General features: G+C 38.6%; 1 protein-coding gene across 2 annotated transcripts in view; it reads left to right on the top strand.

Moving 5' to 3' along the window:
- Atg4a (Autophagy-related 4a) overlaps positions 1-20650 on the top strand; it is a 98454-nt gene that overhangs the window by 50380 nt on the left and 27424 nt on the right. For both annotated transcript variants that reach the window (XM_068228562.1, XM_067151060.2), the window contains exon 8: positions 2733-2887. In XM_068228562.1, the coding sequence (XP_068084663.1) occupies positions 2733-2887 (155 nt within the window). The remainder of the gene's footprint in view (positions 1-2732; positions 2888-20650) is intronic.

Below are 20650 nucleotides of genomic sequence, written 5' to 3'. Positions count from 1 at the left end.
ATTGTAGATAGGCTGAAAGTAATACCAAGATTAAAATAAATTGAAGTACTAATTTGATATTACAGTATATTGATTAGGTGGATTATCTCATTTATCTACAATAATGAGTTGTCAAAGGCGTTTGGGATTTTTCTGGCTCTTGAATGTTTCAGATGCCCGCACAGGAAAAAGTCTAATGACCTAATTGGCCAAGAGACATGTCCTCCTCTTCTTACCCATTTCCCTGTATGTTTCTCTTTCAGATGGTTACGGACGGCTAATGCCCAATGTGGTAGTGCTCCGTTGTGTTGAAACCACATCATTAAACATTGTTCAGTTCATGGCGTAGAAACTGCCATGTAGTGTGTGCCTGTTCAATGGCCCTCAAAGAAATACAGTCCAATAAGTTGATGACCAAAGTTTCCACACCATACAGTCCCATGTGGAATTAATTGGAACATGACAATAATATAATATACTTTTTTTTTTTTTTTTTGCATCTAATACTTAACTTTAATCTTTCGTAATATGTCCTCCTTTCTGTTCTGTAAGTTGCTTTACACAATTTGGCATTGATTCCACAAGCTTTGAGCACATATTTTTAAGTTCATAAGCATTAAACCACAATGTAAGTAGAGACTCTGTTATGCCTATTTTTGTAGAACAGCCAAGTTTTAAGTCTCCTTGTATTTTTATTCTCACATGAGTTCCCTGGCCACTCTAAGTCACAAATATTGTTCTCACTGAAGAACAGTTTTCAATTTCATGGCAAGGAGCTTAATCTCACTGCAAAATTCTGTCACCATTTGGAAACCTCTTGTGCAGTTCACCAACATGTCTCTTTTCCAGAAGCACTAGTCAATTTTATCATCCCATTGACTGGTACTAAGAGTATCTGTTAGCTTCATTATCTGTGTTGACACCTTAAGGAATAAATGTATTGATTAGGTGGGAAGTTCCCATCTTTATATTTGCAATTATTGGAACTAAGAGTCCCAGTCCTTCAGGTCACTTCAGAGTGATTCTCATCAGAGACGAGAACTTTCAGCATTCCATGGTCATGATGACTTTGTGTTCACAAGAAATGCTTCCTGCACATTTCTTCTGTTAGAAGGTGTTTCTTCCAGCTGCCAGAAATCCTTTGACAAACATTAGAAATATGCAGATTCACTCCCCTTGCCCCACTTCGCAAAGCAAGTTCCCAGCAGTGAGCCTGGGGTTTGATTAGCTGCTTCTGAGGAGAAAATGGTGCAGTCAGCTGCTACAACATGCGCTATTAAAGTGCTGGGTGCAATGTTCAGAACAAGGTATTCTTTCCCTCATCTTGTTCTCACTGCTTGGCCACAGTGTGTTACACTTTGCTTTTTCTTAGATCCTGCACTGTTATACATTGGCAGTTAATTTGTGACGGTTGTTTTCGGTTAAAATTGTTGTTCTCTGCCTTTGTCCCTCACTTCCCTCCGAATAGCAGGGAGAGCGATCCCAGCCAGGCAGTACAGTTTCTCAGGCATCCTGTAACTACTCCGCTACATCCACCTGCTTTGTATGGGCCAAATTGAACCACACAGGGCTTGTGCATTCTTTCACGCAGAAACTTGAGAGCCAAGGAGATGTCCTCAGTACTGTTGGATGTGCGTTCTGCTTGGTCGAGCAAAGTTTACGAAGGATAATGTTCCAAGCTGAGACCTTTTGTCCAGTATTTGTGCACTGTATGTTAGGGCCAGGTCCACAATGACTTCAAGGTACTTTGGTCAAACAAGCGATGCTTCAGTCGCCTTCTTTCCCACTCCACTGTTAGCTTCCCAGTTCCTAAGATGAAATTCAGGGTTTGATTGTGGTTGTACAGAGCTGCAGAGTTCAGGGTGGGGTGCTGCAAAAAGTGAATTGAAACTGAAGTTTTCAGATGATTTAGTGATCTGGGGAGAGAGTTGAGGACTGGTTAAGTGCCTACAACCAGGCTGGAATGAGATTAATGTGGAGAAGAACATGATTCGGAAAAATACACAGGGAAGAGGAAAACTGCACTTGGGAAGTGTGCTGTCACGAGACACAGGTAGCAGGATTCTATCACTTTTGTGGAAAGAAGAAAGAGATAGTACTTATGCCGACATTGTGCAACGACTGGGACAGGAAGAAGCATCATAGATGAAATTCCTGAGAATTTGTCTTGGGAAAACTAGGAGATTAAAAAGTGATGTTTGAGTTGAGATATTGTAATGCAGAATAGACAGAATGGTAGTGTGGTACAGACCCACGAGGATGGTCAAAGAGGGAGTCCTAAGAATGAATTTCCTAGAACAAGAGGTCAACCAATGAAACAGTGAATAGTGTACAGACAAGGGTGTTGATGTACGTAAGATAATGCATGAACAGTCTGGAGGGCCTTGCTACACTACCCAACCCATGCAGCTGGAAAGTGAGTTGTCCATGTGGTTAGGGGCGTGTAGCTGTGAGCTAGCATTGGGGAGATAGTAGCTTCGAACCCCACTGTCGGCAGCCATGAATGTGGTTTTCCATTTTCACACCTGGCAAATGCTGGGGCTGTATCTTAAGTAAGGCCACAGCTGCTTCCTTCCCGCTCCTTGGCCTTTCCTATCCCATCATCGCCATAAGACCTAATTTACTCCCTTATAACGTTAATGACCAGTTTGTTAATGAGTTGGTGAGTTTTGGTTTTGTTGTTTCTTGAAATTCAAATGTCCCTATGGGTGTTCACAATGAAGCCTGCTTGTATAAGATATTTTCTCCTGCAGGTGATGAAGTGATCTACTTGGACCCACACACAACCCAGCCAGCTGGTCTTGTTGAAGACAAGCAACACGAACATGAGAAAACAGTTGACGAGTCATATCATTGCGAGTTTGCAAGTCGAAGTCACATCTTACACATGGATCCTTCTGTGGCAGCGGTATGTTTATTCTCTGTCTATACCACTTACACTTCAATAAGCCTTGCTTAAGCATCCAGGTAAGTATAACTGTGGTTCTGTCAATAAAAATGATGAGTAGCATAAGAATAGATTATGAATCTTAAATTTAAGAGACAGTTTATGAATATTTACCTGGGTTCACCATCATAGGAAGTTAGGGATTGGAATAACTTACCAAGGGAGATGTTTAATAAATTTCCAATTTTTTTGCAATGATTTAAGAAAAGGGTAGGAAAACAACAGGTAGGGAATCTGCCAAATGCACATCAGTAGTGACTGATAACAGGAGGAACCATCACTGCCCAGAAACTCCACATTGGTGCTTATGTACCAGGGTTAGATTCAAGAATATGGTCAAAAAAGGGCACGAGTCAGGGTTTTAAAAATATCAGTTATAGTAAGTTTCGTACATTTCTATGGTGTACACATTGAGTATACATCGAGCTCTGCCTAACAAAAATCATTCCCACCCAGATATGTCGAGTGTCACACTTCTGAATTTACTCATATCGTCGCATTGCTGAGCCCAAATTAAAATTGTTCCAAAAAAAAATCATCACCACCATTATCATCCTGATCAGCAAGACTCCACAGCGGAAGAATGGGAATGAGAGTATTGTTTGAAGAGCGTGCAACATCTTGGATGTCCGTCAAACTTACATCCAAGAATACCACTAATCATTTCATTCGTATCCCAGTATTTTTCAAAGAGCATTCTAGTCGAAAAAACTAGGTCTAGCGTTGATCCTCAAGTTTAGGTTCAAACAAATTTTTTGATTTTTCTCTCCACGATGGTCTCATATATTTTTAACCCATGAGATAGAAGGGTTACACCTCTATAGTTGTTACACTTCTTTTGGTCACCTTTCTTAAATAGTGGAATAATCACTCCTTGTCCCCACTCTGGGGATTTCATGTTCTTCCCAAATTTTATTTAGTACTCTGTACAACCATTGTATTCCAGGTTCTCCAAGTGCTTTGATCATGTCCACACTGAACTCATCCAATCCTGCAGACTTGCTGTCTCCACTTCCAGCCAGGTCAAACTTTCTACACTATAATTTACAGTGTTTAGAGGGTCATCTTGTGTGTCGTCAGTTGTGTTACAGTTCAGTAAGTGATTGAAATAGCTATTGAACTCCTGTAATATTTCATTTTCATTTCTAGTTACCTCTCCGTTTGGAAGCTCTACTCTGTTGATAGTACTGTCATAATTTCTTTTGTTTTTTAACAGTGCTATACAGGAGCTTCGTGTGTTTGTCTTGCCCAATTCTGTTGGCTAGGTCTTCTTTGCATTTCTGTTTCTCAATATCAACTGTTCTTTTGACCTCTAATCTTTTTTCTCTGCAAAATGATAGTTTATCCTCGATTTCACTTGGATTTCGTCGCACTCTGGCACAGTACAAAGCTCTTCTTGCGCCATTTCTAGCTTTAACAGCTGCTTTTACATCCTTATTCCACCATGCTGTTTCTTTGGATTTTCTTATTTGGCTCTGCCTTCCACATACTCTCCAGAGATGCCAACTAATGCAATTCAATCATAATAATTACGCATTACCCATCATAATTACGCCTTTACAGATCACACACTACAAATTATGATCTAAGTGTATGAAGTGTTCAATAGGATACACAGGGAATGTCATTACAGCGTGAATTCTCAGAATATTATTTTCGGATTTCTCAGTAATCATTTATACCCCTATCTTCTCCCTCGTTTAAGAATATTTTGAGTTTTCTTGCGCCGAACGCTGTGTGTGCTTCCAGTACTGGAAAAATAGCCACCTGTGAAGTGGTATATCTTGCTGAGTTGTTGTCTTTGTTTGTCACATGATCAGACTTCCATGCAAGCATGCAAGTTCTTTAGTCTTTGTTTTGTACATATATTTCTCTTCTAGGATATATGCTAATCGTCTGTTACAAAATTGCGAAAGGTTTGAAATAATGAAGCGATTTCTTCTGCAGGAAAATACGTGTGATGACGTTACCGTGACTAGTGACCCTAGTAATAAACCAAAAATAGTTCAAAAATTTAGGGAGAAATACTCAAAATTTCATTCACACGTGTTTTGTAGTGTGTGCAGCCGCGATTTTTTAGATGCGCATGATGAGGAAGAACAAGACTGAATTCCATGCTAATATGAACACCGAACTGTGAAGTGCTCTGTTAGTGCAGAGGATGCACATGATTTCAAAAGAAAAAGCATGTCACCAGTGTACGTTTACCAAACAGAAACTACAAGCTGCTAAGGGAGCAAGTACAGTACTCAACAAAAGAAATGATCCTTTAACCTCCACTCGGATATCTACTGCAGATCACCTGTTACTTTAGCAGCTAAGAATCACTCTTTATATGCCAGTCTTCGAATATGTTATATCTGGTTGAATTGTGTGTTGTTCATTGATTTTTCAATGATATGTAAGTTTCTAACATCTCGGAAAAAAAGACTACCCCCTCCCCCATGCCCTAACAGCTGCATTACGAATTGCCTTTCTTGAAAGTTGGCATCTCTGTACTCTCTCAGCTGTCTTCATCAATACTCTCCTCAGGTTATCCCATTCCTCATTTGCAGATCTCTGATCTTCTTTTGGTAACATCTTCCAAACATTTTCTCGAAACATTTCCTTCACCCTCTGTTATGAAGAGACTTTTCATTTTTGTAAAATTATTTCATTAATTTAAGTTGGCACTTTCTAAGCCTATTTCCGATTGGTCAAATGATTTTGTATTGTTGAAAATGGTTATGCATGCAACAGTCATGTCTGTCATCAAGTTGTGATATCGCATCATTAAGACATACCAAATGCAATAAAGTATAGAAGGCACCAAGTTCCTTTACTTCAAAATCAAAAACAAACATTGGCGCCCAACAGCACGGCTCTCGATAACCTGAGATGTTCAAAACAAGCAAGATCATGAAATGTGAAATGCAGAAGTGAAAACAATGCGTCGCAATTGAGGTTAAGCATCTGAGTAAAAATACAACACATCTCGAATTCGTGGAATCATTCACGGATATTGCATTCTCGTTCATAACGAAAATCAGACCGCTGAGGCCAACAACTTCAACGGATTGCAGCATAAATCAGTAATCAGGCAAGTACGATTCGATGTTACGTACATCCAAAGAAGTAAAGACAAGATTTCAAGATTTAGATTCTTCTCACCGCTCAATGCAAGAATCTCCGTGAGAGCGTGAGTCTCTTTGACATATACACCATCCTTGCTATACATACGGTACTCTTAGATTCTAGCCTCTTTCTCTTTCCCTTAGCACACTTTTTCGTAACATAAACATGCATTGATCAACATAATAATAATAAGAAAATAATAATTGAACTCCACTGATCCTCCTGTTGTTATAAATAAAAAAGATCCAAATTCCTTTGTCATATAACCTCAATTCAGCAACACGATTCCTTTGAACTTATACATAACCTTCACGCAATCCATTCGAACTTTCACAGCATAACCTTAATTTCAGTATGTCGCAACTAACGAAATTGAAACAATCGCGTGGTCGAGTAAAGGGCACGTTAACAAGAATAATAAAGTCAATTACAGCTGACATGTCAAAATCAGAGGCGAAGGTTAGAATTAAAAAATGTGAAGAGCTATGGAATTCTTTTGAAGAAGTACAAATTAAAATTGAGGAAACAGAGATCACTGATGAAACAGCTGCACTACAGTTTCAAGAGGAATGTGAGGGAGAGCGAGAGCTTTTTGAATCTATTTATTTCCGCGCAGTTACACAACTGCAAACGATAATAGATTAAGCAGAAGATGTTCAAAATAATTTACTAGCTCAAATGAACACGGCAGTAAACAACGCCGTTCATCAACAGGAAGTTCCACAAAGTCATAACAGAATACATAAATTACCAGAAGTTAAATGACCGGAATTCAATGGCGAATTCACAAAATGGTTGCTTTTTAAGAACAGTTTTGAGTCAACCATTCATAATGATACTCAACTAACAAATATTAAAAAATATCAGTACCTGATCGGTCTTCTGCAGAGTGAGGCATGCAAAGTCATTAAGGTTTTACCATTTCAGGAGAAAACTACACTAGTGCGTGGAACTTGCTTGTAGATACATATGATAATCAATTGATGATAATCGAGACACATCTAGATGAACTTTTCAAGTTTCCTACAGTTTTTAAAGAGAACAAATCTGAATCATTCAGGCAATTACAATTTCATATTTAAACTCACATGGCTTCATTAAAAGCAATGAAGCAACCAGTACAATATTGGGATACATTGGTTATTCATCTAGCAAAGAAGCAGCTGGATTTCATTGCAAAGAGACTGGCAGGAAAAGGTGAAAGGCAACACTCCAGAAAAGATGCCAACGTTGGATGATTTCTTGAAATTTTTAACTGAACGTTCCCAATCATATAGACTGTTAAATCACAACAAAACCAAGGCATTGAACACGAAGGCAAATCCGAAGGACAAACAACCTAGCAAGAAAGTTGTTATGACGACGTCTCAGGCAAGCTGTAATCTGTGTGGTGGAAGTCACCCCATTTTTACATGTGAAGAATTAATTAAACGATCAGTTGAAAACAGAAGAAAACTGCTTCGAGAAAAAGGACAGTGTCATAACTGTTTGAAACCAGGACATATTGCAAGAAATTGCAGAGGATCAAAATGCAAGAAATGTGGACTTCTTCACAACACACTTTTACATGCTGAGGAAGATGACAAACAGAAACAAAATGTTAAAGAAAATAAAGTGCCCATAAACCTGTGTGTCAAATCTCAGCATTCACCTGCTTCACTCAATGTGAGCTTGGCGAAAGGAATAACATCACAAATACTTTTGTCAACAGCTTTAATTGATGTGAAAGATGTTCACGGAAGAAGAATGACATGCCGAGCCTTACTGGATCCGGGATCTCAGTCGAATCTAATAAAGGAAGGTCTTTATAAGAAACTTGGTTTACCGAATGTCATGACAAACACACAGATCATTGGAGTAGACTGTTCCAAAGTGGAAACAAAAAGAATTACGAGAGTACACCTCGCTTCAAGGAATGACGGATTTGAGGTGGAAGCAGAATTTCTAGTTTTGCCAACTATAACAGGACGATTGCCACAGTTGGAGATCAAGAAGGACAAGATTATTATTCCAAAGGACATTTGCTTGGCAGACCCAACATTCAACAAGCCTGGAGACATCGACATGTTAATTGGTGCAGGACTTTATTGGAAAATAGTCATAGGTCCACCCAAGAATGAAGCTGAAGGACAACCAGCTCTGCAAAACACCCGATTAGGCTGGATTATAGGTGGTGAAGTTTTTGAGAACAAACAAGGATCAACAACAACATGCATGAAAATTAGCAATCAACAATTATCAGATCAGATGGAGAAATTTTGGAAACAAGAAGCAATTCCGGAGATTCAACATTACACATCAAAAGAAAGAATATGTGAAAGACAGTTCACGGACACCGTTTCGAGAGATACGACAGGTAGATTCATCGTAAGGCTCCCTATCAAGCCAGATGTCATCCTCGGAGAATCAAGAAAACACGCATTAAACAGACTAGAATCATTAGTCAAGAGATTAAGCAGACACCCTGAACTCAAGACAGCTTATGCAGATTTCATGAATGAATATGAAAAACTAGGACATATGAGCTTGATTGAAACAAACCAAAATCAAGATGTACCAAATTCATACTTTATACCCCATCAACCAGTGGTACGTCCAGATAGTGACACCACAAAGGTCAGAGTGGTATTTGATGCCTCGGCAAAAACATCACTCGGGACATCACTCAATGACAGAACCTAATTTACAGCGAGATCTTTTTCACATTGTACTTAGATTTCGCAGCCATAAGTATGTCATGATGGCAGATGTGGAAAAGATGTTCCGGCAAATCCTCATCCATCCTGAAGATCGATCATTACAGCAGATATTGTGGAAAGAGGAATCTTCTGCCCCTGTGAGGATTTATCAGTTTAATACAGTAACATACGGAACAGCATCAGCACCTTACCATGCCATGAGGTGCCTAAATGAATTGGCTACTCTTCATGAAAATGAATTTCCAGCAGCAGCAAAGGCTATTCGCGATGATTTTTATATGGATGACTGCTTAAGTGGAGGAGACATTCTAGAAGACGTGATCGGGCTACGGCGGCAAATACAAAATATACTCAAGATTGGTGGAATGCATTTGAGGAAACGGAGGTCCAACAGCAAAGAGATCTTGCAGGATTTGGAGAGCAAAAGCGACGAAGGGACTTTACTGGTTTTAGACAAAGGTGAAGCTAGTAAGACTCTTGGACTCCTCTGGGACTCAGCACAAGATTGCCTTAAGTTAAAGTTGAGGTGGCAAAGCAATCACCAAGATCCAAAAGAGAAGTCGCCTCCAAAATCGCACAGATTTTTGATCCACTAGGACTCGTGGGTCCAGTACTGATCAAAGGGAAGATGTTGATGCAACACTTATGGATAGATGGATTTGAATGGGATCAGCCATTGTCTCGAGAGCACCTTCAGATTTGGAACGAGTATTATGCGTCATTAGAAAGGCTGAACAACATCAGAATTATGAGAAACATAAATCCTGGGAATTGCTCTGGCTCTTTTGATTTGTTTAGATTTAGTGATGCTTCAGAGAAGGCTTTTGGAGCATGCATTTATGCAGTTTGTCAAACGCAAAGTGGTCTCTACATTTCCAATTTACTTTGTGCGCAGACGAAAGTAGCTCCTTTAAAAATCATTTTGTTGCCAAGACTCGAATTGGAGGCAGCCCTTCTTCTTGCACAACTTGTCAAAACAACAGTGAGTGCTTTGAAAGAAAAAATTGGTCAGATCAGATTATGGAGTGACAGTACAATTGTTTTGGGATGGATCAACACTGAGCCAAGGCTGCTGAAGACATTTGTGGCAAACAGGATTGCAAAGATTCAAGAAGCCACTGATGCAACCACCTGGAAGCATGTTCCTTCGACTGAAAATCCAGCTGATCTTCTCTCAAGTGGAATTACTTCAGCAGAACTCGAAGATAAAAAGCTGTGGTGGAGTGGACCTCCTTGGCTTCGCACACAACGTTAACAACCAGAGCATTCAGAAGAATTTGAAACAGAACTACCAGAGCTGAAGGTCACAGCAGTTACATTGACAGCAACATCAACCAGCATTCTACTGAATAAATTCTCGTATTTCCAAAATTATGCCGTATAGTAGCATATTGTCAAAGATTCATTTATAATTGCAAACTCAAACCACCAGAAAGGAAAAAGGGTTCACTAGAAATACAAAAAAATTGTAAAGCAGAGAAACAGGTTGTCAAATGGACACAATTTGAAGCATTCCCTCAAGTACTACATTGCTTAATTAATAATCAAGACCTCCCAAAGAAGAGTTCTCTAAAGTCACTCAGTCCATTTCTGGATAGTGACGGATTGATTAGGGTTGGAGGAAGGCTTCATTTTTTGGAGCTAACATCAGAACAGAGACATCCTGTATTTCTACCAGCAAATCATCACATCACCAGAATGATCATGGAAAATGAACATCGTCGTCTGAAGCATTGTCCCCCAGAGCAACTGCTACATGCAACTCGACAACGATATTGGCCTATCAGTGGCAGAAGAGAAGCGAAAAGGATTGTCAAGAGGTGTCTGAAGTGCTTTTGTTACCATCCTACAGTTCCAGAGGTACGCATGGCAGATTTACCAAAAGAAAGGGTTACATTAGTTGTTCGACCCTTTGTTGCCAAGGGAGTGGACTATGCAGGTCCAATATCTGTAAGAGAAAGCTACAGAAGAGGCCGCATTCATACTTACAAGAGCTATGTGGCTGTATTTACATGCTTCAGTACCAAGGCAGTGCATTTGGAGTTAGTGTCGGAGCTAACGACCGAAGCTTTCTTAGCTGCAATGCAACGCTTTACGGCGAGAAGAGGTTTGTGCAAGCAGCTTTTCTCTGATAATGGGAAGAATTTCATTGGAGCAGCCAACGCACTGCAAGATATCCAGTCCTTTTTGGAAAAGGGGTCAACGACCATTACCTCCTCACTCACTCAGCAGCAGATACAGTGGAGTTTCATTCCTCCCCGGTCACCCCACTTTGGGGGATTGTGGGAAGCAGCTGTAAAGATGATGAAAAGACATTTGCTGACTGAAACACAGGGACGTGTGCTAACTTTCGAAGAAACCTACACTATTCTTTGCGATATACAGGCTGTATTAAATTCACGTCCCCTTACTCCCTTGCCAAATGATCCAAATGATTTAGAAGTCTTAACACCAGCACATTTTCTTCTAAGTGACTCGATTGTGCAACCCGTGCAAAGGGATTTGTTGAGAGAACCCGATAACCGCTTGTCACGTTGGCAGCACTTGCAGAAAATTCGGCAGCGGTTGTGGCAGAGATGGCAGCGAGAATACTTGCAGGAATTGCAAAAACGCGTCAAGTGGCATGATACCAATCGACGTATTGATGTTGATTCTTTGGTGCTATTAATTGAGGACAACATCCCTCCTCTAGAGTGGCCTAGAGGTAGGATAGTTCAAGTTCACCCCGGACAAGATGGTGAGGTGAGGGTTGTCACCGTTCGGACGGCTGGTGGAAAATATGCCCTCTTCCCATTGAAGGGGATGACAAGGAGAACTGAATTCAAGATTTCCTGTGATATCTTTAACTTTGTGTTATTTTTCATCAAAGATATAATTTCAATATTATTTTCTTTTAATGATAAAAATATGTATGTATAGAGTTTTGTATTAATGCATATGTTCAGTTGAAAGAACTCCTTTCAAGGGGGGCAAGATGTTATGAAGAGACTTTTCATTTTTGTAAAATTATTTCATTAATTGAAGTTGGCACTTTCTAAGCCTATTTCCGATTGGTCAAATGATTTTGTATTGTTGAAAATGGTTATGCATGCAACAGTCATGTCCGTCATCAAGTTGTGATATCGCATCATTAAGACATATCAAATGCAATAAAGTATAGAAGGCACCAAGTTCCTTTACTTCAAAATCAAAAACAAACACCCTCGGTTCAGAAAGTCTCCAGGTTTTTACTTTTGGTGTTCTTTTATCGTAGACTTGTGGCGGTCTTCTCTTTGTGATATCTGCAACCAACAACCTGTGATCTCCATCCAAATTTTCCCTAGGAATTTACAATCTTCCAAACTTCTTGATTGGCGAGTATATAATCAATCACAGTTCCATATTGTTTGTCCCAACTAAATCTTGTGATCTTATGCGTGTCCCTTTTCTTGAACCAGGTGTTACTTACAATCATACGCTTCCTCGTACAAAGATCTAGAAAATGTTCGTCCTCTGTCGTCCTATTCCCCATTCCATGAGGACCCTGGAAGGATTCCTAGCCCAGTCTGTCGGATCCAACCTGAGCATTAAAATCTCCCATTACTACCAAATTTTCACAATCCATATGTTCTTCCAAGTTGGACAGGAAGGCTTCTTTTTCTTCATTTGAACATCCTGATTGTGGAGCATAGACCTGGATTATATATTTGTCTCCATTCCAATTTACTGACACTTTAATTATTCTATCGCTGACAAATTCAGTCTGGCTACAAACATCAATATCTTTATGAAGTATAAAGCCCACTTCATTTCTTGACTCCAAGTTATACAGTTAAAAAAAATTAGGGGAACATGTTTTTGAACATATGCCATGCCCCACAAAACAATACCTCACAGCCAGGTATATTACCAATCTAAACCTTTACTTTTTATCATTGAAATATACAAAAGAACATCGATGGATTCACGTTCATTTTCAGAACACAAACAGAAATGTCCAAATAGGGGCGAAAACTAAGTGATAACAGTCCTCCAGGGTGGATTTTTATCACAGTTGGAGAGCGTCAGTATGGTGTATGTCCTCCACGAGCATTTATCACAGCTTGGCACCTAATGTATGTGGCATGCTCCATATAAGTCGATGGAGGTGACGTTGCGGTATCGGGTGCCATTCTTCAATGAGAGCCTGTTCGAGGTCTTGGAGAGTCTGTGATGGAACAGGACGCCACCGAACACTTCTGTCAAGCCTATCCCACACATGCTCGATGGGATTAAGATCGGGACTCACTGCTGGCCATTCCGTCTCTTGAATGTTCAGTTCTCGCAAGACTTTCTTTAGATGTTGAAAGAAATATGGCAATCCATTGTTCATCACCACAACATTTTAAATGGCGATACCAATCATACAACTGGGGCTAAAGGTCGCAGATTGCATTCAGAAGTTTGTTCGCGACCTCGGGCATTACAGCGGGTCAAAACAGTGTTTCCTCAATTGATTTTTCATAATTAATTCGTACATTCCAGTCTAGAAAGCCAAGAATAACGGCCAAGAGGATTAGTCCTGCTGACTACACGACACCTCATAATCTGCAGTCATGTTTCTTGAATAATTTATAATGATTTTAGAGTCTGTGATGGAACAGGACGCCCACGAACACTTCTGTCAAGCCTATCCCACACATGCTCGATGGGATTAAGATCGGGACTCACTGCTGGCCATTCCATCTCTTGAATGTTCAATTCTCGCAAGACTTTCTTTATCTTGATTTACTAGTTTCATTTCTGTATTGATAGTTCACTTATGTATAGATAAGAAAAGGTTCCACCTTATCAATACAATTTTATTATTGTAAGAATTAACTTACAGGACCGGTTTCGACTTCAGTCATCATCAGTTGTACATAAATACCTTTGTGTCAAACATTAGTTAGTATGCCTTTGTAAAGGGAGAATCCATGGGGAAACATCACGTCTAAGTGTTGAAATTGGGTATGTTGAGTATAAAATGGTTGTGTAAACAGTCCAGGTTCTTAGGTGTAGAGTTATCTTTTTAGGACTAGAATATGTTTGTGGAAACTAACTTAAGCTTAAATCTAAATCACAAATACATTGAACACTTCAAAATACAGAGTACAAGTTAAAATCACACATTAAAATACACAGTACATGTTAAATTCTTTGAAATAATGGCTATAAAACATTTCATAGAAATGAATGTATGCGTCTTGCGTGTGTCTATATTCTCGTTTTGAGTCTATACATAAGACTTTCTTTAGACGTTGAAGGAAACATGGCGATCCATTGTTGATCACCACAACATTTTAAATGGCGATACCAATCATACAACTAGGGCTAAAATTGTAAAATTAAAATTTGCGTATTTTGAACTCTTGGGATTCTCTGGTGTTAATCTTATGTTGTAATTTCTTTTTACTTTACTAATAATTTTATTAATGGTATTAACACTGAACCCATTCATAATGGCTATCTTCTGTATGTTTCGTCATTCTTTTTCTCCTTCTGTATGAGATCAAGGTAAATTGAAGGCTCGATAAACCATACTGAAATAGGCACCCCTCTTATGACTCCCAGAATGTAAAGAATCATTTTTTATAGTCACTGGAGTAAACATATCCTTTCTGTGTACTCTAACTGTTCGCTCTCCTAAACTTCACACTAAAGGAGACGAAAGTTAATAGCTGGGGACACATGAAAATAAATATAAACTATATGTGACTTGCCCGCAAATTGCCACGCAAATAGAATCAGTTATCACTCCATGGTTTCCCATTTCTCTATGTAATGTTGTTTGGGTGCCAGCTTTACAGTTTTAAACAAAACTGTACAACAAAATTTATACTTACTAGCATAGAGACTTATACTGAAATCACAGGGGTAGGATTTTAAATAATTAACCATTAAGTATCGCTTTGTGAAAGAAAATTAACGCAATATCTGGTCAAATGAATTTATTAAACAAAAAAAAAAAAAAATGAGATGAGTCAGAAAAGTACCTTTTAGCTTGGAGGGAATTAAGAATTTAACATTACTGTAATTTACTGTTGCTTGCATTGTCTGGTTGAGGCTCTAGGCATAGATATCAAGGATAATTATATAATAATAATGAGAGTTGTTACTTGTGATTGAGGCTCACCAATTTGTAGCTTTCGTTGAGGTCATCTGTATTCCATGGTTACTCGTTCCCCTTTTCTCGTTGCAGACTGGCTCCATGGACATCCTTCTGCGATATGGTGTGGGCTATCTTGACTATCACTCCCTAATTGCCTAGTCTTTAAATTAGACATTGGCCCTATACTTGTGAAAACTGATCACCATTGATCGTATGAGGAGAAAATTCAGTGTTGTGAATTTTTCCATATTATCAGAAATCTCAAACCAACTTAGCTATTCTACTGATACAATACAGACTTGTACCAAGTACCTTGGACTTGAACTAATGTAGTTCTTCGTCCAGAATAATTATAGAATATATCACAAGCCGTATGCTTGTTTCGTCTCACCCTGACCCGATAGCATCACAGCAGCTACGTACTGTGTCTTGAGATAACAACTCACTGTCCTGAAAATGATTATGTCTCGAAGCGACCACTCACTGTTCCCAATTAATTAAATAGTTGTGTGTTGAGGATTGCCCCGCATAAGATAATATACCCGAGCTCTCCCCACTCTGGTAACAGCTCCATGCCGAATCTCTTTACAACGTAGCATCAGATTCATTGATCTCATATCATATCTTCCCTCTCTTCATTCTTCACAAGTAACCAGTAGGCGTGGCGACGAAGTAGTCTCCTAGCTTGCTAGCCTTGCACACGGGTCGCTGTATAATACAGTACTCATGAGTTAAACCCAGTGACTCATCATTACTTCCCTGCTTCAAGAATAACTTTTCTGTGTACACAAGTATGGGATGAAATGATACAAACTCTGTCTCAACATATTGACCATATTCACAGTACATAATGAATTCCTATCTATAATTTAAATAAAAATGATGTTCTAATATATACAATATGATTCCAAAAGCCTTATTTACAATTGATTGAAGTTAAATTAATATGTGTTAATGAATAACTTCCAATGACGGATAATCTTAATATCGAGTGATATCACGTAATAGGACTGTGCAATAAATTAGTATGGTTGGAGAACCCTGGACAGTTACATACGCCCTCCTGTTATTTACAAATATAACATATGTGAAAATAACACACTACCCAAATATGGCTGACACATACATCATTGCCTCTTTCTAAACACTTAATAAAAACATACATAATCAAATCTTGTATCTCACTGTAGAGTGTCTGTTCCAATGATACCATATAACACTTGTAATAATTCCTGCCGATTTTCTTCCAAAAGTTTGTCAACAACACACACAATATTTTACAACATTACAACAGGTAAATAACACTATCTTTGCACTTCACCATCAAAGTGTTCTGCAGTTCTAGGTTATTATAATTATATACACCACACACACGTCATCACTGTGGCTTACTTCTCTTAGATGGCAGCAAGCAATTTCTTGTTTTCATCGCACACACAAAATTCTACAGTAGAACTTCGATTATACATTCCCGGAAACTACGTTTTCCCGTATTATTCTTTCAAATTACGTGGTCCCGCGAGCATCCTAATTAAATCACGTTGTAAAAATCCCATATTATCTGTTCCTCGAAGAAACAATTTCCTGGATCAACAGTCCAGAAATTTCAGTCCCATCAACGCTAAATCCTTGATCACGCATTTTTCAAGAAACTATATCTCGCGAAAGGACAGCTACAGCATACTTACGGATCTTGGTGTTAACGTCTCGTCATTGCGGTACCCGGTAATTTGAGGAAGTACTGTACTGAAAAAGTGATCGGCAGCGAACTTGCATAAGGGACTATCTTTGCGTCGCTTTCCGGTGGCATTGTTTAGAGAATCTGTGGAAATCATAAAGCAGTGTGTGCCCACAACAATTGGAAGGAGACAGAGCGTATTTCTTCGACAGCTGTACTTGAACACGAAACGAATTTCGTCAAATGTTCGTACTTGCAAAATGTCTAAATTACGTCCAGGGTTATATGTTTATTTTTTTTTAAATTTTTTCGAGTGTACTGCCGAACAGGTTTTTGGCATTTCCCTCAGGGCACTGTATAGTCACTGGGCTTTCAGGCAGGAATCGAAACTGCTCCTTCTTAACCCATATATGCCCACAGGGTCGAAAACGACCCACAATAGTCATTTGCCATCATTTATCCCCATGCATTCGTTTTCGACTTAAAATCATGATTATGTATTTGTCAGCATGTTGGCTATTATTGTGAATGTGTGATTATTGATTTGAAGCTGTACTGTTTGCCTTGTAACTGCAAACAGATTGCTGTGTTACATCCTTCAGCATAGTATTGATGCAGTGCGGCAGAAAATGTAAGTTGACAATTTTGCTGTTTATTATTTTAGCTTGGCTCTTGTGCAGTTACTTAGAGTAAAGAATATAGTTTACGACTACACGACACAAGCTTTTTAATTTTTCTATATGGTCGTATAATAAAACGAGATATTTGATATGGGTCGTTTTCGACCCTGTGGGCATATAAGGAACCTTTCATGCATTTCATCAAATATGATCATAATTGCATTATTGCTCAATGATATAGCTTAGTTTCTTTCCGTTATTATTGCAACGTTTTTATATTTGGGGAGAGGGAATTATCACGGGAATCTATTACAGACTCGGTACTAAAAGTTAAGAGTTCTTCTTCTCATGTTTCCTAGTTTCCCAAACAGTCTTATAACTTTTGAGATTTTAGAAGAACTTGAAAGGTTATCTTCCAAACAAGAGGTTTCAACTATTGATGTGGCTATACAACCTCCCGCTGGTGAAGGTCATTGCTTCAAACAAAAGGTGTAAAGCAACAGGAACTGTTAGAAAGGACCGTACAGGACACTGTCCACTAAAGGGAATTGATGTTATGGGCAAGGAGCCTAGAGGAGCATTTGACACCATGATAAACAAGAAACACGGTATCAATGCAATTAGGTGGCATGATAACAACGTTGTTACTCTCCTGTCAAGTGAGTACGGAGTTCATCCTATTTGACCCACGCAAAGGTACTCTTCAGCACAGAAGAAAGGAATTGCCATTCCTCAGACATTCAGTTTTCATCAGTACAATGGTTATATGCGCGGAGTGGATCAAATGGATAGCAATGTTGTTGTGTACCGGGTTGGAATTAGGGGAAAGAAATGGTACACACCAATTGTATTTTGGCTGCTAGATGTTTATGTGAACAATGCCTACCTTCTCGCTCGTTCCCTTGGAAGAACCAATGATCTTCTATCATTTCGTAGGGAACTAGCTAAAACACTTCTTCTGAAATATGGAGTTGCGCGAACACAACCCGGCCCATCTACCCGATCAAGGAATGTCATAAAGAATGTCCCAGAAATCGCACGCAAAAGTGATGGTCATATGATTACTGTGGGTCAGAAACGTAAAAGATGTGTTTCGTGCAAAAGGAAAACCACGAAAGCATGCAAGAGATGCAATGTCGCGTTACATGATAAATGTTTCTCAAAGTTTCATGCATAGCTTTTCATGAAGACTGAGACTTCAGTGTAAGATGCACAGTGCTTGTAACTTTCTAGTGCTGCAATATTTTTCTGAATGTGTTGTAATTCACCATTGTACTTGAACTCATAATTATCTGTGTAATAATATTTGTGTATAATTGTAATAAACAGAACAATAACATTTCACACAATAATGGTTGTCTGTATTAGTAAATAACTGTAAGATATGTAATGACAACAATTTAGGAAAAGGTAGTTTATATGCCCACAGGGTCGTTTTCGACCCATGGCCAATCAGACTGTAACACTAATAGAAACAAAAAAATCAGTGTTGCCATTAACCTAATATCACTAAAAGAAGCAACAAATGTGAAAATGAGCACTTCATTCAAAAACAAAAGTTGCGGGCATATATGGGTTAAGTAACACAAATTTACCGTAGTATTTTAATATTATCGTACACAATTATGTTATCGAGACCAGAACAGATGTTGCACCTTACATACATAAAGCCATGGGAGGTTTAGAGATTGCCTATTACTGTTTTCGTCCTAATATAAGACTGGGAATTTCACGTTTTTGTGTTAAAATGTTGTGAAAACCGCAGTCGTTTTATTTGCGTACGTTTCATTTAAAGCTTTGTATCATTTTGCACTCATACCGGACTTGTACAGCGAGCGCACTTTCCATCTGAGCTCAAGGTCACCAATAATCGTAATTTCGGAAGTGTTAATGATATTTTTTCTCTTTCCAATTTCATTGTAATTAGTGACGGGCAGAATTGAATTTAATGCAATTGAAAACTTGAAAATCGATATGTACATTCGAAACCATATTCTCGAGTTCAACATAACCTAGAAAAGCCGATGTAGGCCTAATTTACGCGGTGCACGATTTCCATAAACTGACTACGAACAGTATACCGGTGACCAAATTACAATGGAAGGTAAAAAAGGGGATTTCGCCATCATGTTGGGCGCTTTTGTATCTAATGTGTTTTATTTTATTAGATCAGAGATAAAAAATTAAAAACTACTTGTGGTTGATTGTTGTTTGGCTTGCCGTTATGGGTACTATATTAGATTTTTCGAAGAGTTTGGCTCTGGCTGATCAAAGTTGCTGAACTGAAAGAAGTTTTCAGAGGAAACTGACAAAGTTTCTCTGGTAAAACTGAATGTAGTTTCGAGATTTTTAACTCGCATACCGGTAATTAATGTTTGATGCTGGCCTCGCTGTCTAACTTGCCTGCCTCTCACCCTGAGGGCCCGGGTTCAATTACTGGCCAGGTCAGGCATTTTTACCTCGCTATGAGGGCTGGTTCCAGGTTTACTCATTCTACGATTACCTTTAATTGAGGAGCTATTGAATGGTGAGATGGCGACCCCAGTCTAGAGAGCCCGGAATAACGGCCGAGAGGATTCGTCACACTGACCATGTGTCACCTCGTAATCTGCAGGCCTTCAGACCGATGGCGGTTGCTTGGTAGGCAGAAGGCCCATTGGGGCTGTAGTTTGGTTTGGTTTAGGGGTGTTTGCAGGTTTATAAGTATACATATTTCATTTTTGTGATGTTTAGCCAAGTTGTTGTTGGTTCATTCATTCCCGGATTTTCCGTTTTCCCGTGTTGTATGTTTTTTTTCCGTGGTCCCTCGGAAAATGGAGAATTGAGGTTCCACTGTACTTAGAAAATTATTGCATTAATTTCCTTCTGCAGTTACAATAAATAATTCCCAAGTTATTCATGGCTTCTACAATAGTTAAATGTAGCAAAGGCTTTTCAGTCTGTCAAACACATAGCAAATATAATGTAAATATTATATAAATATAAATAAATATTATATAAATATTATATAAATACTATATTATAATTGTATATAATTTATTTTTTGTCATTACTGTTTCATGTTATCACTTTTCTCTCTATCTTTGACAAGTTTACGCTACGTAAACAATACTGTACATATATAAGCTTATTTTAAGTGATTTGATAGAATCTGAGGATGTTCTTGTAGAACGAAACATGTCATTCTTTGTATGTTAGTGTGTGTTTTATGATATGCTCTTAGTGTTTTAATTTACATTATATTTGCTATGTGTTTGACAGACTGAAAAGCCTTTGCTACATTTAACTAAGTCAACACTGGAAAACATGGCTTCATTTTTAACAAACAAAAAAAAAAAAAAAAAAAATCTACAATAGTGTCAGGCCTAGGTTCACAACCTATAGATGAATTCACGTTTGCTAACTGAAGTACATTTAGTGTTATCAAAACAACACCTTGGAGACATTACGGTTAATTCTCAGAAATATATCGTCTCAGAGAGCGAATATTAAGTGCCCAACATG

The sequence above is a fragment of the Anabrus simplex genome, chromosome 7, assembly GCF_040414725.1.
Source record: "Anabrus simplex isolate iqAnaSimp1 chromosome 7, ASM4041472v1, whole genome shotgun sequence".
Taxonomy (NCBI): domain Eukaryota; kingdom Metazoa; phylum Arthropoda; class Insecta; order Orthoptera; family Tettigoniidae; genus Anabrus; species Anabrus simplex.
This window is presented reverse-complemented; position numbering and strand designations above follow the sequence as displayed.